This window comes from Nelumbo nucifera, chromosome 7 (genome assembly GCF_055504915.1).
Source record: "Nelumbo nucifera cultivar China Antique chromosome 7, China Antique-T2T, whole genome shotgun sequence".
NCBI classification, from domain to species: Eukaryota; Viridiplantae; Streptophyta; class Magnoliopsida; order Proteales; family Nelumbonaceae; genus Nelumbo; species Nelumbo nucifera.
The window spans coordinates 19,551,819-19,577,815 of NC_142655.1; the positions used below are offsets into that span (position 1 = coordinate 19,551,819).

The following is a 25,997-nucleotide window of genomic DNA, read 5'->3' on the forward strand; positions in this document are numbered from 1 at the left end:
GGAGTCAAGTTTTCAACATTGAAGAAAGGACTAATTCCCATGTCATCTGGAAACTCTAGAACATAGGCATTAGAACTTATCTTCTTGATGATTTTGTAAGGACTGGCACTCTTTGAGTGGAGCATCTTGTGCACACCTTTAGGAAGACACTCTGGTCGTATACGTACCATAACCATGTCTCCCTCTTGATAATTTGCCAACCGTCGATGAATATCAGCGCTAGCCTTGTATAAATCATTGCTCAATGCAATTTTTCTCGTAACATCATCATGTATCTCTCTTATGTGCCTAATAAATGCTTCTGCTTCAATGCTAGTATGTATATCCGGTGGTATGGTAACTAAGTCAATTGGCTGCTTAGGCTGAATATCAGTCACCACTTCAAATGGACTTCTTCCTATGGATCTATTTATTGAGCTGTTATAAGCAAACTCAGTTATTGGAAGCACTAGATCCCATCTAGAAGTATGATCACCAACTAGACACCGTAAAAGATCTCCCAAGCTTCTCCTTACTACCTCAGTTTGACCATCTGTTTGGGGGTGAAACGATGTAGAGAATTTCAGCAGAGTATTGGGTAGTTTCCAAAGTGTCTTCCAAAATAACTCATAAACTTGGTGTCCCGATCTAATACAATAGTAGAAGGTACTCCATGATGTTGAACCACTTCTTTGAAAAATATAGTAGCAATATGTGAAGCATCATGTGTTTTGTTGCAAAGTTGAAATGAGCCATCTTGGAGACACAATCCACCACAACATAGACTGTATCGTGACCCCTAGCAGTCTTGGGCAATCCAAGCACAAAATCCATGGATATATCTTGCCACGGTTCATGAGGAATAGGTAGGGGTGTATATAGCCCAGTGTTCTGCTTCCGTCCTTTGGCAAGTTGGCATGTCCTACATTGCTTTACTATACGAGCAACATCATTCTTCAAACTAGGCCAATAAAACCTATCTTCCACCATAGCAACGGTCTTATCTCTACCAAAATGATCTGCTACACCTCCAGCATGTAACTCCAAAATAACAAAGTCCCGTAAAGAGGTATTTGGTAGACATAAGCAAGTATCATAAAACAGATAACCATTATATAGTGAAAAGGAAGGATACTCATCTTGCTTCCCATCGTGTAAGACAATATAGATGATGCTGAAATCCTTACAACTAGCATAATTTTTTTTTAGTTGATCAAAATCAATGACTTGGACATTCATGGAATGAAGTATGTGTAAGTACATGCAGTTCACTATCACCGAGACTACGGTGGGGATGTTAAAAGAAAAACGGAGAAATCCCAACTGGGACACCTCTGTGATGGCACAACAACATTTTATCAAAGTAATGTACCACACACTTGCGATGAGCATGAAGCGCCATCCGAGACCTGCAATGAACATAAAACACCTCCACGGACCTGTGATAAGCAATCAGCGTCACCTGAAACTTGTGAACATAAAATGATATAACAAGTCTAAGATGAGCATGAAATGGCAACTCCGCTGTAACTAATGAAGGATAGACAGCAACACCCGCCTACAGGAAATTGGCATTCCTTCTGTTCATAGCCAGTTGTGACAAGGCACCTCATAGGCAGAACACCCAAGCACACCAGTCAGATCCAGGTCTTGCCCTTTACACGTGTCCACAGGTGTTGAAGATTTAGTCAGTTTTGTGTTGTTTTAGGAGTAGTTGTTTTATGTTAATTGTTAGATAGGAAGTGGGGACCACAGTAGTTATGTTGGGTTCAGTATTTATTATTTATTTGAGTCTTTTATGTGCTTTTTAGTGTTTGTCACCCTATAAGGGCATAGTAGTCTTTGTACTCTTATATTTATAATATAGATATTAAGTGAAGGGGGCGGCAAGTCTGAATGCTCTCTTTCTTTCTCAAGTTCTCTTCTTCTCTCTTTCTCCTCTTCTTCAAGAAAACACTCTTTTCTTTCATAGTTTTTAATTCAGCAGATTTCTACTTGGTATCAGAGCTTCGGCTAGGCTTCTTGGAGTATTCCCATGCAGCCCTAGATCGAACGACTGCATGAAGTAATAAAGGGCTGATCGATCTACTACAGATTGCCCAGTTCTTGGATTTTTTGGTGGGATTTAGTCACCAGGAAGGTGATCTACATTTCGGCATCAAAATCAGGAAGAACTAGAGTACGGGAAAGAGTCCTAGAAAAGCTAGACTCTTGATTTTTTATTTGATCTTGGGCGCTCAGGTATCGTTAGATTTCTTTTGATTTTCTGTAGGGGTGATTAGGTTTCTGGAGTTTTCTGGGCCTCCTGGAGTGGCCAATTCACTCCTCTCTGGTGGGAAACCGTGGGAGGAGAGAGATTTCACTCCAAATAGGGTTTTCTTCTTCCGAAAGGGTTTGTTCCTATGTGTGAGAGTTCGAATTGCTCTTGGAGGCTCTCAACCTATTTCTTTCTCACTGTTGAACTGTTTGAAGTAAGATGGAGAGTTGGAGTACCGAGCTGAAATCCATTGGTACCATGGGATTGGGCATTGGAGGTAGTAGTGATATTTTTTGGTCTGGAATCATTACTACAGTAAAGCTTGATGATACAAACTATTTAAAATGGGCACAATCAGACAAGATGGCTATTGGTGCCCGTGAAAAATTAGGGTACATCATTGGGGAGGAGAAAAAACCTAATACAGATTCTTCTCAATGGGTACAGGAGAATTACATGGTGATGTCCTGGCTGTGTAATTCTATGTTACCTCACATTGGCAAAAATTTTCTATGGGCTAATATTGCAAAGGAGATTTGGGATGGAATGATTGAAACCTATTCTCAGAAGTAGAATGTAGCTAGAGACTATCAGTTAAGGAATCAGGTGTTTAGTATAAAACAGGGAGATAAACCCCTTGCCATGTATTTCTCCATGTTTAAAACCCTTTGGCAAGAGATAGATCACTTAGAAACTGTGGTGTAGGAAAGTGCGAATGATGCAGCAACCTATCAAGAACTGGTAGAGAAAAATAGGGTTTTTGAGTTCTTGGCAAGGCTAAACCCTGTATTCAACATTGCTAGGCAACATATCCTTTCTAGAGTGAGTGTGACACTCTCTCAAGCCTATGCCTTTGTTTCTGGAGAGGAAAGCAGGAGGAATGTCATGCTGAGACAGCCTAGGATTGACTAGTCTGCTATGGTTAGTACAACCAAACCTAAGCCAAATGGAGACAGGGGGAGTAGTGAGACTAGGAGGGAGGATAAGAAGGACTTGGTGTGTGATTATTGTAAGAAGCCTAAGCATACCAGAGACACTTGTTGGAAGCTCCATCTACATCTCATGCCTGCTCGAATCAAGAATAAGAAGGGAAATGGAAATGTGGCCACTACAGGAGACTCTTCGGCCCCCCTTTCCCAAACTGATTGGGAGTCCATTGTAGTAGCAGCAGTTAGAACAGAATTAGAGAGGTTTGGACAGCTTATGAGTAAAAAAGGTGCAACTAGTTCTAGCCTTTTAGATGGACAACAGAGTGCAAGAACCAACTACACCACCTCTTTTGCTCATACAGGTAGTTCATATGCAACTGCAAATTTTGCATCCACTTCAAGTAAGGAGGGACCTATTATAGACTCAGAAGCATCTAAGCACATGACTAATATCCCTACCATTTTCAATTCTTATCAATTGTGCTCTGGTAGAGACAAAGTCTCTATAGCAAATGGTTCACATATTCCCATTAGGGGACAGCTAGAGTGACTAATGACATTACTTTATCTTCTGCCTTACATGTCCCTTGACTTCATACCAACCTTCTTTCTGTTAGCTCTTTGACAAAAAATTTGAATTGTTCAGTGACTTGGACCTAGAGACAAAGAAGATGATTGGGAGTGGTCGTGAGGTGAATGGAGTCTACCTTCTAGATGAGATCCCAAGACATCAGAGTCACCATGTTAGCAACAGCAGTAGTAGTGGATCGGAGTCAGTGAGCCAGATTATGCTCTAGCATAATCGATTGGGTCATCTTTCTTTTAGTTGATTAAAATTCCTTTTTCCAAAGTTGTTTGAGTCTGCTCAGTTATCTACCTTAGAGTGTGAGAGTTGTCAGTTGGGAAAACATTGTAGACATTCTTCTAAACCAAGTAATAAAATAAGTGCTTTTGCTTTTGATGTTGTTCACACTGATGTATGGAGACCATATCATATTCCTTCCATGGGTGGCTACCGTTATTTTCTCTTGTTTGTGGATGATTATACTCAGTATTTTTGGACATATTTGATGAGATCCCGTGATGAGGTTCCTAACTTGGTACGACAGTTCCACCAGATGGTTCTCACACAATTTGGTGTGAGAACTAAGGCCTTCAGATCAAACAATGCCAGAGAATATTTTGAGAAGGATTTGACCACATATCTTTTGGAACATAGTAAAATTCATCAAAGTAATTGTGCATATACACCGCAACAGAATGGAATAGCAGAGAGAAAAAATAGGCACATTGTGGACGTGGCAAGAAGTTTTATGGTGTGTGCTTCAGTTCCTATTCATTTATGGGGAGATGCAATTCTTACAGCCATACACTTGATTAATCGTGTTCATTTACGTACTTTGGGATCTAAGGCACCATTCAGTCTTCTTTTTTCCGGATGGGGAAATGTATCACATACCTCTGAGGGTTTTTAGGTGTGTTTTCTTTGGTCACATTCTTGGCCCCCACCGCAAGAAATTAGATCCTAAGGCAAAGAAATGTGTTTTCCTTGGGTATGCTCAAAACCAAAAAGGGTATTGTTGTTATGACCCTGTGTCGATGAGCAGATTTGTCACTATGGATGTTACCTTTTTTGAGTCTACCTTCTTTTTCTAGGGTGGTTCTCCTCAGGAGGAGAGTCTTGAGGAGGAGAACTCACAGTCTGTTCCTCTTCCCGTTTCCCTTGTGCCCCTAGTTTTACCATCAGCACCTCCATCAGTTCTATTACCTAAGCCACTATAGGCAGCCTCACAGCACTATCAGTGCCACCAGACGATGGTTGACTCCACACATGCTCAACCCGCACCACTCTCCATTACTCATTCTGAGGCTCTAGATTCAATAGATACAATTCCAGGTATTCCCCTTGAGCCTGAGCCTGTTATTTTTTCTGATGATAATGTTCCTATACCTAACACTATTGTTGCAGCTGATCCCATTGACCTTGATCTTCCCATTGCACTTCGCAAAGGGAAGAGAAAGCGTACAGCCCATTGCATTTCACACCATCTCTCGCCAAACCTGAGTGGAAAACAACCATGCAAGAAGAGATGGAAGCCTTGGTTAAAAATCAAACTTGGAAAATAGTTGTTGACCTTCCTCCAGACAAGGAGACAGTCGGATGTAGATGGGTGTTCACTGTGAAGTACAGGGCCGATGGCATAATAGAGAGGTACAAGGCAAGGTTGGTTGCAAAAGGGTATACTCAGACCTATGGCATTGATTATCTGGGAACCTTTGCACCGGCTGCTAAGATGAGTTCAGTCAGTATCCTCTTGTCTCTAGCAGCCACCTATTCATGGCCCCTATTTCAGCTTGATGTTAAAAATGCATTCCTCAATGGTCATTTGCAGGAGGAGGTATATATGGACATTCTAGCAGGTTTTAATGAAAATGTTGGTAAAGGAAAGGTTTGTAAGCTGAGAAAATCATTGTATGGCCTGAAACAGTCACCTAGGGCTTGGTTTGCAGGTTCAGAGGGGCACTTACTCGTTTTGGATACACAAACCCAGTCTGATCACACCCTCTTTGTGAAGAAGAGAGATGCCCTTGTGTCAATTCTGATTGTGTATGTGGATGATATAGTGGTTACAGAAAATGATCTGAAGGAGATTGATGCTCTTAAAAAACCGTTGCAACAAGAATTTGAGATCAAAGATTTTGGTGAGCTTAAATACTTCCTAGGGATTGAGGTTACAAGACCCAAGCATGGGATCTTCATTTCTCAGAGAAAGTATGTACTAGACCTACTGCGAGAGACTAGGAAGTTGGGAACCAAACCAGCTGACACTCCTATTGATCCAAATCATAGAATTAATGTTGTGGATAGTGAATTGGTAAAAGATGTGGGGAGATACCAAAGAATGGTGGGCCGACTGTTATATTTGTGTATGGCACAACCAGATATTTCCTATGTCGTCAATGTTGTGAGTCAGTACATGCATGCACCTCGGGTTCAGCACTGCGAAGCTATTGAGAGAATTTTTGCATACCTAAAAAAGCACCCCGACAGAGGTATCCTTTTCTCAGATGATGAAAATCTGAAGCTAGAATCCTATACAGATGCAGACTGGGCAGGTTGTTTAGATGGCAGGAGATCTACATCAGGAGTATGTACCTTTGTAGGTGGAAACATGACCTCATGGAAGTGTAAAAAACAGGCAGTTATGGCTAGGTCAAGTGCAGACGCTGAATATAGATCCATGGCTCATGGTGTCTCAGAACTACTTTGGTTAGATCCCTATTGAGCGAGATTGGGGTAAAAGCAGAGTAACCTATGATGCTATACTGTGACAATCAAGCTGCAATCAATATTGCCCACAATCCAATTCAGCATGAACAAAACACATTGAAGTTGATAGGCACTTCATAAGAGAAAGGGTAACAATAGGAGAAGTTTGCTTGCCTTATGTCTCGTCAAAGTTGCAGTTGGTCGATGTCCTCACTAAAAGGGTTGCAAAGAACAAGCTTGAACATGATTTACGCAAGTTGGGAATGTGTGACATTTACTCCCAACTTGAGGGGGAGTATTGAAGATTTAGTCAGTTTTGTGTTGTTTTAGGAGTAGTTGTTTTATGTTCATTGTTAGATAGGAAGTGGGGACCATAGCAATTATGTTGGGTCCAGTATTTATTATTTATTTGAGTCTTTTATGTGCTTTTTAGTGTTTGCTGCCCTATAAGGACATAGTAGTCTTTGTACTCTTCTTATATTTCTAATATAAATATTAAGTGAAGGGGGCGGAAAGTCTGATTGCTCTCTTTCTTTCTCAAGTTCTCTTCTTCTCTTCTTCTTCTCTCTTTCTTCTCTTCTTCAAGAAAACATTCTTTTCTTTCATAGTTTTTAATTCAGCAGATTTCTACTATAGGGAAACCCATAAGGGGATGTAGCCTACATGCACCGTGCGAGAACCCTTAGGAGAAGGGAAATTTTGTCCTTAAAGGATCTCGTTGAACACAAGGCAAAATCCCAATGATGCTCCCTTAATAGCCGACATAAAGATAAAGATCCCCTTTCCTAATAGGAAAGATCTCCATTTAGATCCTTCTCCTTATAGCCTTGGGGTCCTCGCTATAAAAAGGGAATAACTCTCCCCCACGTCAGACAAGACCATGTAACCCTGACCTAGGGCTTCTCAGAGGAGTTCTCTCTCTCTCTCTCATCTTCTCCCACCATCCTCTACAATCAGTATTCCTCCCCACATTCTCTCTTTCTTGTCGTCCTCTCCGAACCTTCGGAGACTTGACCAACCTCCGTCGCCTTACCACCGCAATTACAGTATGTAAGCCATCCGACTTAGCACATCTACCACTGTATTCTCATTTCCAACTTGGTGCTTAAGAACAAAGGTATATATTCTTGTAGGAATGAAACCCACTTCCCATGCCTATAGTTTAGTTTCTTTTGGGAATTCAAGTACTTTAAAGCTTCATGATCTTAATATAGCACAAACTCCTTGGATATTAAGTAGTGTCGTCAATGTCGTAGAACTTGCACTACTACATATAACTCCTTGTCGGAAGTTGAATATTTTTGCTTGCCTTCATTTAGTTTCTCACTATGAAATGCAATGGGATGGCCTTCTTGCATGAGAACCCCTACAATTCCTACACTAAAGGCATCACATGCCACTTCAAAGACTTTAGAGAAGTCTGGAAGTTGTAAAATAGGTGTCTCTGTCATTTTCTTCTTGATAGTCTCAAATGCCTTTGTTGCTGCCTTGGTCCAATTAAATTCACCTCTTTTCATTGCATCAATAATTGGAGCCACAATAGTGTTGAACCCCTTAATAAATCTTCTATAAAAAGTTGCTAGGCCGTGGAAGCTTCTAACCTCTTGAAGATCGGTAGGGAGGGACCATTCTAAGATAGACTTTACTTTCTCAAGATCAACACTTATGCCTTCAGTAGAAACAACAAACCCCAAAAATATTACTCTAGGTGACATGAAAGAGCATGTCTTTAAGTTGATGTAGAGTTTCTCTTGGCGTAAAACTCTCATCAAAATAAACAATTAGAAAACAACCAAGGAAGGATCAAAGTACCTAGGTCATCATCCTCATGAAAGTACTAGGGGCATTGGTTAGTCCAAATGGCATAACTAACCACTCGTATAAGCCATCTTTTGTCTTAAATGTTGTCTTCCACTCATCACTAGGCTTAATCTGTATGTGATGATAGCCACTCTTTGGATCGATCTTAGAAAAAATGGTCACTTCAGTCATCATATCAAGCATGTCATCAAGCCTAGGAATTGGGAACCTATACTTGATAGTAATCTTGTTGATTGCTCTACTATCAACACACATACGCCAAGAACCATCTTTCTTTGGAGTGAGAAGAGTTGGAACAACACATGGACTAAGGCTTTCTCTCATAAAACCTTTCTTTAGGAGGTCATCAACTTGTCGTTTAAGTTCAGCCTGCTGTATAGGATTCATACAATAAACTGATAAGTTGGGCAATTGTGACCCTGGCTGCAAGTCAATAGCATGTTGAATGTCTCTCATGGGAAGTAACTCATTAGGTGGCTCTTTTGGTGCCAAATCTGAAAACTCATCCAACACTTGGACCACTTCTTTAGGCATTTTAGTAAGTGGAACAACATCTGGTTGCTTTACCTCCTTGGATATTACAATATATACAACTCCTGCCTCCTTGCTTTCTACTTCAAACTCTTTTTAGGAGAGCAAATGCAATGATTTTTTCTTAGATTCAGCAACAGGCTCTTGGGCTGTAGTCTCCTTTTGAGGTGGCTTGGCATGCATTTTTAATAACTTCCGGTGGCATTGGCTTCATGATAACTTGCTTCCCATTAAATAGGAAATGAAAGTGTTCTCCCTTCCACAATGGTAGAGGGATCATACAACCAAGGCCTTCCAAGCAATATGTGTGTAACATTCATGGGAACAATGTCTCACCAAATAGAATCAGAATACCATAAGAAATAGTAACAAGGGCTCATTTAGTTACCGGAATTGTTGTCTTATCAACCCAACGAATCTTGTATGGTTGTGGTGTTAACTTTAGCCAATCCATAGTGCCTTCAGAAATTACATTCATACTACTGCCACCATCTATGATAAGCTTACAATACTTGTCTCCACTCTTTACTATAGTTTGAAATATTGTTGTACGAAGCCAATCTTCCTTGATTTCCTCATTTGGGGATGCAAGAATACGCCGAACTACACCAACATTGTTGTTGTCTTCATCTAAAGCATCATCATCAATGAAGGAAAAATCCTCTTCTTTAGCTAAGTCATCATCTGGGTCACCTACCGCTTCAATGCCTTCCTCATAAATGATATTAAGGCTTTTGGTAGGACATCGGTAAGCCATATGGCCCTTTCCTCCACATCTAAAGCAACTAGTATTAGCCTTTTTTTTTCTAAGTAACACCACTGGCCTAGAAGTCTTTACCCCATCAGCTTGCTTACAAGTTGCATACTCCCCAGCTTGTGATACAACAAATTGCCTTGTATTTGTTTGCTTTAAACTCTTCTCAATTTTGATAGCAACTTGGTAGGCATCCTCTAAGTCAAAGACTCGAGCAGTTATCATCTCTTTTTTTTTTATCAATAACAATGAATTTTATTAATAAGATGGAAAAGCTGAATTACAAAGAAGGAGCTAAAAAATCTTAACTCCCAAATACCCTATAAACTCGAATTCATGAAACAATTACAAAACAGCCCAAAACATTGAGCTTCTGTTCACCCCTTGCCTAGCTAGACCATCTACCAGTGCATTAGCGCTTCTCGCTATCCATGTACAACAGATTTCAATATCCTTGGTGAGCCACTTGAATTTCCTCTTTTCATTGTTGTATTTCCAGAGCGAAGAGTTGTCCTCTTTTAGCCAATTTGCTACAATTTCTGAATCACCTTCTATGATCAATTTTTAAAATTCGTTTCCTTGGCCCTCTGAATCCCTTCAAGAGCTCCTAGGATCTCAGCCCTTAAGGAATCTCCCACCCCAATTGGGCCAGAGTACATAGCTAACAGGTTCCCATTTTCATCCCGTATGACTCCCCCAACTCCGAAGGGCCTTGGATTACCCATGCTACTGCCATCAAAATTCAATTTGGTAAACCCCTGAGGTGGTGTCTAGTAGGAATTTGAGGTTTTCTTGATTGAGCCTAACTCCGCAATCTCCTTCCACTTTCTGACCATCTCATCAACTGAGAACACTGCAAACAACTCCAAGGTTTTTAACTAGTGAATCACCCTAATGTGGATAGCTTTCGGGATTACTTCCAAGCTTCTCTCCTTATCAGAAAATACCCTTAAAATTTCTCTCCTCACAGATAGTCCAGCACATTACAGCTCTACCACATCTCCACATGATCTTGGCCCTTTTGGTTAACCAGTTGGGCATGGAAGTAAATAAGCTTTGCACATCCGAAGGGGGAGTCCACCTGCAACCAAACAAAGAAGTAAACCATTCCCAAATGACTTTAACAAACTGGCAAGAAATTAAAAAGTGATATCCAGACTCACCATCAGATTTACAAAGAACACACCAATGAGGAGACAAGCAACTATTGGGCCTTTTTCTTTGAAGTAGATCCCCTATATTAACTCTTTCCATAAAGGCTTCCCAACAGAAGCACCCAACCTTTGGAGGAATAGGTCGTCACCACACTTAGTTAACAGAAAAAGACAGTCCAACAAGAGAGGGGGATAAAAGGGCTTTGAAGAAAGAGGCACAGGAATAGGAACCCGAGGGAGTGAGTGTCCAAATTCTACTATCTGACTTCGATGGCTCAATGAAGACCCCATCAAGAATGGATAATAAGGCTGAAATGCATGCTAACTCTATGTCCTTGACATCTCTTCTCAAGTTCAAATTCCAACCAAACCCAGAAGGTGAATTAGAAAGAACAAGAAAGGAGGAAATTGGCTCATTTTTAAGGGTAGAGATAGCAAAGAGGCCTGGAAATTGATCTTTCAAAGAGGAGTTCACAACCCACACATGTTCCCAAAATTTAATGAGGTTACCTGAGTGTAAGTCATACCTGACCCATGGATAGAACAAGGGCAAGATGGCTTGAATAGCTTTCCAAGGAGAAGCTCTTGTAGTCCTTGCTAAGATCCCAGAGTCCCATCCATTGCCTGCCAGCCCATGTATACTTCCCACTATCTTAACCCACAGTCTTTCTTTCTCCAATGAGAATCTCCACAGCCATTTCCCCAACAGTGCTAAATTCCTAACCCTTATATTCCAAATTCCCAAACCCCCATCCTTCTTACATCCACATACCACTACCCATCTGACCCTATGATCCTTCTTCTCCACTCCTGATTCCCAAAGAAAGTCTCTCATTAGTAGCAGTTACCATCTCTTTCTTGATTTCAGCCCTTAGTCCATTCTTGAACTGAGCCAACTTTTACCTCTCACTTTCAATAGTATCACATCTGATAGATAATTCATCAAATTTACGCATGTATTCAACTACAGATAACGTACCTTGCTTGAAATTAGTCAATTCCTCATTTAACTCATCTTAGAAGTCCATTTGGAGGTACTTGTCCCTCAAATGTTTCTTCATTTCTGACCATGTAGAAATAGGACCATCACCTCTATTCTCCAATCGTCGCTCCATGCTTCTCCACCATTCTTTAGCACGACCACCAAGTTTCATACGTGCAAATCTGATCCTTCGATCATCAGTCATGTTATACCAGTCAAAATATTCCTCTAGTGCAGCCAACCAATCTGAAAAAGATTGAGGATCTAAATCTCCATTGAAATTAGAAACATCCACCTTATATCATCTACATAACCACCATGTTCAGCTTGTTCCATCATCTCATCAAATAGATCTGTGAGTAATGCTTCTTGATCAATCCTTTGATGAGTATTTCGGGCTCGATTAGCTTGTGTAGGTGGTACCCTTGTGCAGTTTGCAGCTCTGTGTCGTCCTCTAAGATTAGCAAATCCTTCATCTTCACCATTATCTTTTTTTTATCACTTTCATCTTCATGGACAGCTCCGTTGTTTTGTCCTCCATCCCTTTCGTTGATTAGGGGTGCTTCTTGTTGGATTTCTTCTTCTTTAGCTTCTTGAAGTTCTTTTACTTGTGCTTCAAGGGTTTCAACTCTCTTACAAAGGGTAGAAATCAATGAATCTCTTTGTGTATCAGTCAGCCAACCCCTGTACTGCTTGCCACTACATGTAGCCATGATAATAACAGCCTATAACCTTAGTTCTGATACCAATTGATGTAGGACCATCTCAGTTTTAGTCCTTAGAGAATGTTGAATGGTCTTCTTGATCAGATTTTTAAGGTTGTTGATGGCTGTAATGGCTTCTTGAAGGAATAAGATATAAAATAAGGAGAGAAAGAAGAGAGAAAATACCTAGAATCACTCACAAGGTGCCTAGAATCACTCTAGGGCATAGGAATCACTCACCATAGCTAGCATAAGTTGAAGAAAACTCAATAAACTTCATTTCCTTTGTGTAAAACATCCATACATATTTATAGACTCTAAACTCATAATAATCCTAGGAGTCAAACTATTAGACTCATAATAGTCTTAGCAGTCAAACTATTAGACTCAATACTCCTAGTAGGACTCAAACTAAGTTGTCATGTCCTATTTCAATTCAAAGAAGACTCAATAACTCTAATCCTACTTATGCAATGACTCTGAAATTTTAAATATAAACAAACTATTACCAGACGATAAAACCCTATCATTGGACCCTACAGAAAATTATAAAATGGAAAAAATACCCTTGGTGTTCAGTTCAATCCAAATCCCAAGTACCATCACTATGCCATATCAGGACCTGTTGTAAGAGGCCTTCTTCTTTCTAGAATAAGTCTTCAAGGGTGCTGATCGATTCCTATCAAGCACAACCTAACCATGTATAGGTAAAACATGTACTGCAAGAGGATCAAGAGGGTCACCCCCATCCTCATTTTGTTCCTCTTGGATGACAATCCTTTATCCACCAAAAAAATCAAACCTTTAAAGAAGGGAAACATCTACATTTATGAAATAGAGATTTTAACAAATAAACAAGACAAATACAAGGAAAAATATCAAATTCAACCTTACATCAAGTGAAGAAACAGATGAAAGACAAAAAAAATCAACATCAAAAAAGTGGCATTGAGTAAGACCACATTATCAAAAGTAAAAAACCAAAGAAGTGAAATTGGTAAATACCGATTGGAATGGATGAAGTAAGCTACTGTACACAAGATTACCTGGCAATGGATTGTAATAACCTAAGACTTCCAAATGTTTCCCATCTCTAGGAGACCTACTATCAGCAGCCATAATTCGATAAAATGGCTTGTTTTTGCATCCAAACCTTGATAACCGAAGTCTAACAACCATTTTAGATATTGATTTCTTTCTTCTTTATCCACTTCACCAAATGCTTTGATATATCTGGAAATCAATAAAAATTAAAAAAAAAATACAGGAACTTTTAGCATACCATTTGAGATAAGCCTGAACCATTTTTAATTAACTATTGACCTCAAACCAAAGTAATAAAACAATAAAACTATGTTTCTCATCAAATGCAAAACATCTTGCAAGGGGTTTTATAATCTAACAATCATGCCATATTAGATTCCTCCAAGACAAAATACCCTTAAAATGTGTTAAATAATGAAAATAGAAGAATGAACTATGCATATTACCCAGGTTTAAAAATGGCACATATCTATTACAAGGTGTCCATGCAACACAAGCATAGTTTTCAAGCGCCAAGGCAAGGCTAGGCAACAGGGGAGCACCTAGGCATCGCCTAGGCAATGGATTTTTTAAGTAAAAACCACATATCCTAGGGTAGTTCCCTAGGTTCCATAACCATCTTTCCTTAATAACTATCCATAATTTTCATAAGAAAATTATAAGCTTCCTGTTTAAGTCTAGAAAATCAACATATGTATGAGAAGAAAAAGAAGAAACAAAAGAAAATTCAAAAAAATATAGGGGTTGAACCCCTGTTTTTGTTATAGGAAAAGAATAAAGGAAAAGGTGGAAGAAGAAGAAGAAGATGTGGAAGAAGAAATGTGTTGATTAGACAAAATTTTAAGTTATTCCCTTACTTATTGGTTCAGATTTTGAAGTCTTTGAGGGTTCAATACAGCAGTTAGCAATGTTTGTGTTGATTAAACCCTAGCAAATAAGAAAATAATAAAAAGAATTTAGTTTATAAACACAAAAAATGAATATCTTTGTTTAATAATGTCTATTTTATAATTATAATCTCAAAAAAATAATATAAAAGTATTTTATAAGACAGTATACAAAACTGCTTGGCAACTAGGCAAGGCGAGCCTCCAAGGGCGCCTTGTCGCCTAGGCATTGCCTTGACAACTATGAACACAAGGTGATGCAGGAGCAAAAGAGTCAATATTTGAATTTTTCAGGTTTTTTATGTATATCTGTATTTTTGGACAGTGGGAGAATTTTGGTCATTTTAGCATGTGTTTGTTAGGTCCAGCCTATTAGTTTGATTTGTCTAGTCATAGTTTAATTATTTAAGTTTTCAAAATGATCGGTTTAATAGTTATTTTCTTTAAATTGGTTTATGAATGGCAGAATTGTACTTTTGAGGTTTCCTAGTTTAGAAAGTAGTTTGGCCAACCCTAGATAGCCTACGTGTGTGTGTGTGTGCGTCTCTGTGTAAAGCCTAGAAATCATTCTTAGGGTTCCCAGATGGTCTCAAAGTTTAAGTTCAGACACTTATAGCAATCAAATAGCTGTGAAATGGCAATCAGAAACCATCATTCAATATCATTAAAGGACTGAGCTTGATCCCAGGTAAGTCTCCACTCCATTCCTTACCAAACCTTGATAAAAACCACATTTTAGCCACACCCCTCCCCCCCTATATCTAATGTTCTTTTTTATCCCCTTAAAACAGTTTTCAAAAATTCCCTCCAAAATCCTAGTTCCCAAAAAGTTTCTAATTTTGAGAACCCCCATCTTTTTGTGCCAGACGTTCTCAAAACCCTTCCAAATTCAACTCCCTTCTTTGTTTCACTTACATAAACCTTCTTCTGAAACAACCTAAAAAAATTATATTCCAATCTTGAGATATTGCTTGTTTTTTTGTTTACTCTCTCTAGAAGTTTCTGCATATCTAATCACATCATACAGCCATATTACCCTAAATAAAGTAAGAACCTAACTCTAGCCCCTTGACCCCGAACCTTGGACCTAACCCTTTACCATTATAATTTACTTTCCAGTTTCCCATAAATCTGTTACCAGTCCAGCCTTAGATCACATCAGTCCTACATCACAAGGTGCATTTGAATCATTTCAATTGGAATTCATGGGCAAACCCGGATGCATGGGTATTGGAAAGCTTACAATAGAACTCTTTTAGTATAAAAAGTTAATTGTCAAAATGATAAACAAGATTATCGGAGTCCACACACGAATCATGGTTGTCAATGAACATAGGCAAGGATAGGAGCACTTTGTTGCCAGTTAAGTACCTGCCTAGGCATCACCTAAACAATGAAAATAAGAAAAAAACTGAAATCCCTATATTATTTTCCTAGTTGGAGTAACATGCACCATGTTCAAAAAAAATATATATATCACTAATTTCATTAAATATGCATTAAATCTAACCAAGCACACCAAATCCTTTTTTTTTTTTGATAATTACACCAAATCCAATTATTAAGGTATTAGTAACTCTGAATTTGGATTTCACACCAAGGTATATTGTTAACATGTACCTTGGATAAAACTCTGAACTTGACAACTATGCACATGAATTCTAATCTTACTATTTGGATAAAACTGTGAAGTTGGATTTCACACCAAGGCATTATTAATATATACAACTTATGCAGGTCATATTACTTACTCATGGAATGTCAAATCCATGAGCTTATTATCCAAATGGGCCAGTAGGTCCAAGGGTATTAAATTAGTCATATTCCAACATTTGATAAGTATAACTCATAGGCAGACAATACAACTGATTCAACAGCCCAATGGAGTTGAGACTGACAGTGTAAAAAAGCTTAATGCAAGTTGTCAAACAACCCCGATCAAGTGGTCAATCAGTCCAAATTCTGACCACAAATAGAAACCAAACTGCTCAATTCCTGCAATCAAAAAGTCAAAAGTCAGGCTGCCATGCAACTAAAATTTAAGCTGCCACATGATACAGGTGCATAGGGGTGCCTGTCCTTTCAAAACATCACTTTTGATATGGTAACTAGGGATGTGCTCCCTCCTTTTATAAAAATAAGACATGCTTTAATCACAACTCTTTTTTTCTCTTGAAAAACTGGGATATGGCACTGAAAAGAACAGGATTCATGTAGCCAACCCTATACAGTTAGGACAAGGCTTAGTTGAAATGAGCTGAGTTGGGAGTTGACATCAACTAATGAAAATAAAATCAGGGGAATTGATCAAACAAATTGAAGCTTTACTTAACTTGGCCATTACCAACAAGGCATCATTGCGTTTGCGGTTCCAACTACCTTAGTTTAACATGGGGTTTGGTAGAACAATTATAAGAAATGCAGGAGAGTGTTTATAAGCAAAACTTTGTTTGTAACTGATTTTCTTTGGGTAAGTAAAAATATTTTAAGAAAAAGTATTCAATTCAACTCAAGTAAAAGAACCCCATCATCATCCAAACCTTGTCCCAAGACTCCCAACCATATAGGGTTGGCTACATGAATCCTGTCTTGCCATTCCATTCTGTTCAAATGCCATATCTATTGTTAAATTATGAGCCCTTAAGTCATTTACACTACTTCAACTCATGTCCTTTTTTGGTCTACCCTAGCTCTTCAAAAGAACTTTTAACAGATCACATCTTACAAGTTCTGAAGATTATCCCAGTTATATGAGGCTAGTTACACAAAACCTGTTTGACTATTCCACTCAATGAATGGCATGCTCTAAGAAAAATCAGTTTCGAAAAATTTGTAAAGTAAAACTCATACAAGAAACAAAAAGGTATGATTACAACAAGCAAAATAAATTCCAATTTTCTTACTGATATCTTGTCCTTTTGTTGTAGCTTTATGGAATTGGATTTTTGGCTTGTTTGAATGTAGGTTGAACCTGCCATCCGATGTAATTGTTGTTTAATCCTTCTTATTTCAGGTGGCGCACACAAAGAGGGAGAATTATGTGGAAATGTATCAGAGCAGCTCTTGTGTGGACTATTTGGGAAGAAAGGAATGCTAGAATATTACTATAAAAGGAAAGGAATCTCCCTAAAGTGCAGGATTGCATATTGACAAGGGCAATCCATTGGCTGAAAACTTCATACTTCTTTGTTGATTTTTCCTTTGATGATATTCGGAGGAATTGGCTAACAGTTGCTAATACTTCTTCTAGGAGGCTTAGAAGAGTGGTAGAATGGACACCTCCTTCAGAGGGTATCATTAAGCTGAACTTTGATGGGAGTAGTCAGGGTAATCCAGGACCTTCGGGTATAGGAGGGGTCCTAAGAAATAAGGATAGCAACATTATTTCCTTATATTCAGGACCAGTGAGAGTGGTGACTCCACGAGAGCAGAGATACTAGCTGCTGTACAAGGGATTCAGATTGCTAACCAGATTGGGGTGGAGCATCTTTTAATTGAAGGTGACTCACAGGTGGTGGTGGGATGGCTCCTGAACCCAGATTCTGTCATGTGGAGTTATAGAGACCTCCTTAAAAGTGAATTGGCTGACTAGCAACATGACTGTTAGTGTCCAATGGGTGAGCAGATCAGCAAATGCTATAGCTGATTCACTAGCCAAACAAGGGGTTCCTCAGACAGTCTGTTTTGGACTACCTTGTAACTTTTTCAAAATATTTTTAAGAATCTTCTTTTGGCTTTTCTGAATACGTCACACCTCGTGCCTCTTCTTGGGTCACTTGTATCTCTTATGTTCTGTGATTAATAAATTTCTTCATTTATCAAAAAATAAATAAATTCCAATATTTTTGGTTACTCCGGATCAACCATGTTTCTCATAACTTGTCTAATCAAGAGATAAATCAAGTCACCAAGCTTAGAAAATCCTTATTAGTCATCATAAGCAGAACTTCAAATGTTCTGAAGGAATCCATACAAATTTACATTCTAAGAAAACAGAACTAGAATTCTTTCAGCAGCTCCAACTAATGATCATAAATGCCATTGAAAGAAATATAAAAGCATCTACACTCAGAAAGTTGATCATTGCTTCACTAATTGGCTGTTACATGTGAAACTACATAGTTATTTGACATGTTCAATTATAGCATAAAATTTCTATCTAAATTCTAGAGTTGTTTGTTTTTCCACCATTTTTGTGTCAACTATAATCTAGAATGGGTGGATATAGAAATCAGCAAGCTAGGTTTAGTGGAGTTGTGAACTGCTGTATTTAGTCATGGAAGTGAACTAATGTAAGGTCCATTAATATCTCATGTCAATGTAGTGTTGTTAGGCAATGTTGTGTTCAACACCTAACAGAGATACTAGTCCTTTCACATGATGCAACCTCGGACAAAACAATCACACCGGAGAAGAGGGGGGCGGGGAACCACAAGAGCAAACCCCTCTATAGTCATTAACAACGACATGGTATATATCGTCAAATGTGTTTCTTGGCTTAAGGCCAAAATTTAGAACCACCCAAACTAATTGTGGAATTGATCAGGAAAGAGAGTGAGATAGAGGTGAATTATAGTTAGAAGCTGGAATGAAGCAGCCTTCAAGCAGGAGAAGAAACAAAATAAATCTTTGTTCAGCACCGACCGTCTGATACCACCAACCCCTCCCGAACCGACGCCTATGTGGTTTCAGGGGGACAGCCACAAAGGAATAAGAGAACCCTTTTCTATATCAGAACTACTTGACCACTGGCAATTGCCGGGGTTGAGTCGCCGGACAAGAAAAATAAGAAGATGGTGAAGATGACAATGATGGCGAACATGAAGAAACTGCAGCTGGGGATAAATGGAAACTCACCTTGCGTGTTTCTCCGTCACCGGAATCCGCCGTCGTGGCCAGCCGCAGCCAAAAGAAGTGCCAGTGCGGGAAGAGTGGGAATGAAACGGGTTTTAAGTGAGGCTTGACCATCCCGGATCGGACTTTGCAAGGGTTATCCTAACCTCGATCAAACCCGACTGCTTGACAGCCCCCTTGGTTTTGAAATCCGACAAATTAGACTACCATTTTGCCAATTGGATTGTCATGTGGTAAAAATCAGCAAATGTCGGAAGGAAAATGTTAATCGGTCCAAGTCTGATTCGGGTTCGGGTTACGGTGGATAGGTACTAGACCGATTTAATCGGTTCTACTTATATCCAAAATCGAACCAAATATTAATCGGGTTTGACCCAATTAACCCGATTATACCTATTTTGTGACTACCCATTAAATAGTAAACCACAATTATATACCGCCTATGAAATTCACCTTTTAAACATAAATAATATAACAAAAATGACAAGAAAATTGGGAGACGCTCTATATTATTAACTATCTAATCGGTTCAAGTTTTATGATCCGAATTAGGGGTGTCAATGGACCGAATTTAGATTGGACATGTCTGAATCAAAATCAATTTAAACAGATTGAACGAATCAGTAGGACATTAATTGGATCAGTCCAAATTAAATAGTCAAAAGTATTTATTGGATTGGATTGCATTTATATTAGACTGTGCTGAATTAAACCAATATCTGGTCCATTGATATAAGAGTACAAGTATTAATGAACCAGGTTTAGGTTGGAGCCCATCTAAATCAAAACTAAATTAAACAGTTTGGACAGTTTAGACATTGAATTGGACCAGTCCAGAATATTTTAAAGCATTCATTGGATTGGATTGGACCAGATTCATCCATAATGGACTCATATTTGATCGGATTAGATTGGACCAATATCCATTCCATTAACAGTCCTAATTCACGCAGTACAAGCCAGTCCCAACCCAATTATTAATTAGGACAAATATCAGTGCAGTCACATTACCATAACCAATATAATCAGTTTGGTCGGTTCGGTTCTATTAAGTAGACCGGATCAATAGATAGCTCTAACCAGCACTCCTATAAAATTCTAAAGTTTACTAATAAGTGAATAATGCACATAGAAACCATTTTATGTATGAAATCATTCTAATACTGGATTTTTTTTTTTTTGTCAATCAAGACAGCATCATTGTCTCCCTGGATCAGCTTATCCATGATTATATTCTTTATTTCCTCTTGATTGTTAATCTTATCCCATTACTCATTGTTAGAGGCAACACAATGGCAATGGTATACTCAATCAAGACAGCATCTTTGTCTTTTTGGACGGTCAAACCATTTGACACAGGAGCTGGTAGTCAAAGTGGTTCCATTTCCGAATCAGTTTTTAAAACCATGGTTATAAATTTTATGCACATAGGTACCATACACTTGAGCAAAAGTGCCCCTTGAATATTAGAAACCCGTCATTTATATTTTTCCCAAACATCCATTACAAAACTTATGAGTTGTTTGTTTGTTAAGAACTTGTTTACCCGGTTGGATAGATGCATTTACCTATGATTTTTCCACGGAAAATGACAGCTAGGCAAATGAGACAATTTCTCCAAAGATCCTTAACTTTTATGTACTGACAGGAGTATTTTAGTTCCACAATAATTTGTACACTTTTCCTCTTCCATGGGTAAAATGATTTACCCACCTCGGAGAAGGGCAAAACTTACCTAATAAAGTGGTCCAAACATTTATCAAAGAAAGCATTTTTCATGGGCTTTATACTTCTTTCCTGACAAAAAGAATGCAAAGAAGTTGATCAAATTCCATGTTGACCCCCCCCCCCAACTTACTAGCAAATGAATGGGCCCTTAATGTAAAAAGTATCCTTTAAAGTTACATTTGCTTAAACCAAATATGATTTTCATATATTGAAGTTATTGCATGCATATATGGCATTTAAGTGGAGTAACACTGCCTATAATAAGTTATTGTGAAGTGTTTCATGTGCCAAAGCATCTCACTTTCCCCATTCCTATGTTGCTATTTAATTTGAGATGTTAGTAACTTAAAACACCATGTAACCTGAGTCACCTCACTTATATGTAGTGGGATGGAAAGTGATAAAAGGTTTCTTATAAGTTATAACTATCTCAAGTAGTTTTTGTTGGATCATACTTGAAAGAGACACTTTAGCTATAATCCAGATCATGTTGGAGGAAGTTGTTTCTTTTCATCACAAATTTGCCAAGTCATTGTATGGGAGATACCATTAATGATTTCGGTCATTCTTTGTCTTGTTGTTTTATTATACGAGTAAACGTGCACATGCTTTGCACTTTACAACTTTTTATAATGATGGTAATATTAAATAATATGTTTTCAACATTTTTTTATTTTTTTATATTTCTATAATTATAAGAATTATTCTTATTTGTTACACTTATTTTGTTTAATATGATGAATATACGGTATTAGAAATGTGCTCAAGTGCTTTTACATTTTTTTTTGTATGCCATACATTTGTGTTTTTTATTCTTTTTAATTATTATTATTATTATTATTATTATTATTATTATTATTATTATTATTATTATTATTATTATTATTATTATTATTATTATTATTATTATTATTATTATTATTATTATTATTATTATTACAACTACTACTACTATTATTATTATTATTTAACGTGTCATTAAATGTTTACACATTTGCCCAAAAGGTTTAATTGTTGACTCCCTGCCAAATAGAAAAATAACTCTTTGGGGGTTAGTTTTAAAATTATATTTTATTTCTATCATCAATAAAAACAACTATTATTTATCACACTTATTTTACCCTATTATGGTTAATTAATATAGGAATATAAGTTAATACCTTAAAATATAAGAACATGAATGAGAATTGAATGAAGATGAATGTAGTAGTTTAAATTACATTTTATACCCTCACAATTAAAGAGGGACAAAATTAAAAGATTGGGGTATTCTAGTCAATAATAGGATTCAATGAACGTTAACAAAAGTTAATACCTTAAATACAATACATAACGAGAGGGATTTGAATGAGGAGAAAAGTGATTGTTCAAACTATATTTCTATTATTACAATTAGAAGGGACAAATTTAAAACTTTAGATGTTTTAGTCAAACAAAAGTTTCACACTCTCATTCACACCTTTAATTAATGGTAATATAGATTATGAGTTGGATATAGCATCTTTAATAGATGTGATACTTCCAAATATCCGAGATTGATCGGTTTTGAGGAAACAAGTTGGTGTGAAGAGTCGTTCAAAATTCCATAAATATTGTTTTAGATTACGGATCAAGAGTCGTTCACTATTATAAGAAACGTAAAGGTAGTATTACCAACATTTGAGATGCCTTACTTTACCAATATCCAGATCCAATATAAGTTTGTCCATCATTGATGTATTTTATGATATTGAGGGACTAATTGAGAAATTGAATATAATGATCCCATTGACCAATGTTTTCAAAACTGGACCCGATCAGACGGTCGGATCAGGGGGGAAAGGAATTGGTCACCTGGCTGGTTCCGTTTTACCCCATAACTGTCTTTTGGCCAAAAAACTGTTGATTTGATTAACAAACCGTTGACCCGGGCAGCCAAACCGTTTGAACCGTATAGTGGTTTTTTGTCATTTATTATTGTTATTTTTTTTGTCAGAACGGGCCATTCATTCAGTTTGAACGATTGGATCATTTGACCCAAGAACCAGATCCCTGAACAGTTCGTTTTTAACAACCTTGCCATTGATGCTCATCAATCCCCTCATGCAAGGCATGGGCCCATTGATGCTCAAATTGGGGAAAAAAAACATGGACAAAACCACCACTTGAGGTCTCCCTACTTTAAGATATAACTGCCCAAATTGAGCCCAATGTTCAAAGAACCAAGCCTAACATAGAATCTTAAAATGGAAAGTTTCAGTGGTTAGAAGTTCAACCATAATCAATGGAAGGTCAAACCATGATGACATGACATACATATATATTTTTCATGTCATGTAAACACTATATATAATATATTTTACAGATAATATAATATTTGAATGTAGCGGATATATGCTAGTTCCTTAGTTTACAAGGTAGATAACTAGGTTCAAGCCTATCCACTTACATTTCCTTTAAAATACATGTGGATTAAAACAATATATGCATTAAGGAGGCATAAACATATATAGTGAAATGGATTAATAGTAACAAGGCAATGTACATATGTAGTGAAATGGATTAATTCTCTAGTTCTTTGGTTAACATCAGTCTAATCAGCCATCCATTTCAATTTTATAAACAATGCTTGAGGTGGAAGAAGAACCACCTAGACTATTAAAAATATACACAAAACCATGCTAGAGTTCTCTCTTGGACCATCACTAGTGTACAAGGATTTTATTAAGCGATTCCCATAGAACCCACTGTCACCCGTCCAAGGATTCATTCATAGTGGAAAAAACAAAGAGAGGATTGGTTTCAGTTAAACTAGTTGAAGAGAACAAACTTAGGGCATGTTCGTTTCCTCTTAACTTTTATCTCTTAATAGGAATATTTTTATTTTAAAAGAAAAACAGTTGTTCATTTCCTCTTATCTCTTACTTTTTAAAGTGTATCATATAACTTTTTGTTTTTCAATGATACCTCCAAAAAGACAAACAAAAATTTTCATATATGAGGTCAAAATGGATATTTGATAATTTTCAAAATTCAGAATTCAGAATTTAGAACAACATTCTCTGCATTTAGAGTCCAGAGAAAATAAAAGTTCATCAATACCAATATACCTCTTAGTGTAATTATTGTACTTTCGGATGTCAGATTTCAGAGCAAACGAACATGCCATTAGAGGTGAGAGTACTCCTTCGCATCTCTCCCTACCTACCTCCCTCTCTCCCCCCCCCCCCCTCTCTCTCTAATTGTCTCTTCTTGCCACGTTTGCACACGTTAACAAGTGCAAAATTTGCATCCCAAAAACAAATGCAAAATTTACACCACCTTCATCCTAGCTCAATTCTTTCTTCATATAAAGTGGGGACCACATCATGCATCTTATCTTAGTCGTAGACAATAACCTTCCACTTGACCCCATTCCTTTTTCATTTAAAGTGGAGGTTACTTTATTTTAGGGAAAATTCCCACCTTGTACTTTGGGCCTAGTGCCACTTCGGTCCCCAAACTTTAAAATGTGACAATTCAGTCAGTACCTAAACTTTCAAAATGTGCCAAATCCATTACCTACCGTTAACTAACTGTTAAGTGGCATTTGAAAAGACACAAATGCCCTTCAAGTGTCATCTAATTTTCTTTATCAACCATCCAAACATTGATAAAAAAATGAACAATCACAAATCCTTGCCTCTTCTATTCAAGAAAGTTGGGGTCACGTCTTTGAAAGTTTAGGTATTAACTAAATTGACACGTTTTAAAGTTCGGGGACCAAAGTGGCACTAGGCCCAAAGTACAGGGTACTAATCAGAAATTATAAAACCCTCCCATAGGTTTGTACCACAATCACACACAAATAAAAAAGAAGGGTAAATTATAAAACCCTCTCCTAGGTTTTATAATGATCCTATAAATTTCTCCTACAATTCTGACCCTTAAAATTGTACCACAACCACACACACTAGTAATAATTAATAAAAAGGGGTGAATTATAAAACCGTCCCCTATGTTTATAACGATCCTATAAACTTCTCCTACGTTTTAACTTTGAAAAACTCCCTATAACTTTACAAAGATGCAAATATAACCCTTCCATTAACTTCATGAATGGAATTATGAAAAATGCTGATGTAATGCATTAGTTTTCTTTAAATACTATATTTATTCTTTACTAAATTCATTTTGATGTCCCTTTACTAAAATGAACCAAAAGAATATATGGTGACTCAATCTGTAGGTTCTTTGGCTCTTTGTAGTGAAGATCAAGGCAGTGTTTGGCATCGATGTCGTTTTCTAATAAAACGGTGCCACATAGGCACCATGTCAGAAAAAAGCGATGTTTTCAGAAAACCACCTCTTTATTTGGTAATGTTGTTATAGAAAAAAAACATTGTTCCAAACCATGCATTGAAAATCGGGAAAGTGTGGTATGAAGAAACACCAAATTCAATGTTTTCTCAGAAAATAACCCATTGCTGCCAGTGGTATAATGATGTGACATCATCTTGAATATTGGATAATATAGATCAGTGATGAAAACAGTTTTACAGCATTTGTACCAAACAAAACCAGAAAAATAAGGAAAAATGGTGAGCTCATTACATCTATTGTAGACCCATGAAATGAAAAAAAAAACCAAAGAAGTAGATACACTTTTCATTCACTCAGCCTTTTTACCTTACTCTATTCGATGAAAAGAGTAGAGGGAGAACTGTCAAATAAAGTAGTGAAGGGTAGCTTGAAAACTTAAATTTGTAAGAGTTCAAATCAGCTCCCCACAAGAATGTGCCCCACAACGTCCCACAACACATCCCGACTGTATATTGAGAACATCTCCCGATAATGGCTCATCATTTCATATACTATCATCGGGAGATGTTTCCAATACATGGTTGGGATGTGTTGTGGGATATTGTGGGGGGCTTATGTGAAGTTGTGAACTCAATTTGTTTTTTTTTTTTTTTTTTTTTGATAAATAGATGTGATCCCAATTTGTTAATAATGCCCTAATGATGATAAGGGCATTTTGATTACTTTAAGCCTAAAAAACCAATAGAAGTGAGGTATTTGCATGATGCATCTTTCTCAAAATTAAATGGAGAGTTTTTGTTATGATCAAAACATAATGGAGG

At 37.5% G+C, this 25,997-nt stretch overlaps 1 protein-coding gene across 2 annotated transcripts in view; it reads right to left on the bottom strand.

Moving 5' to 3' along the window:
- The window catches only part of LOC104588281 (small ribosomal subunit protein bS16m/bS16c-like), a 35,502-nt gene extending 16,175 nt beyond the window's left edge, over positions 1–19,327 (bottom strand). The window contains exons 1-3 of one of the 2 annotated variants that reach the window (XM_010246141.3): positions 19,171–19,283; positions 16,212–16,308; positions 13,429–13,615 (exon numbers count right to left, since the gene is read on the bottom strand). In XM_010246141.3, the coding sequence (XP_010244443.1) occupies positions 13,429–13,561 (133 nt within the window). In that variant the 5' untranslated portion in view covers positions 13,562–13,615; positions 16,212–16,308; positions 19,171–19,283. Of the gene's footprint in view, positions 1–13,428; positions 13,616–16,211; positions 16,309–19,170 lie in introns of both variants that reach the window. The other variant, XM_010246142.3, reaches the window with a different exon arrangement.
- Positions 19,328–25,997: the final 6,670 nt, after the last annotated feature.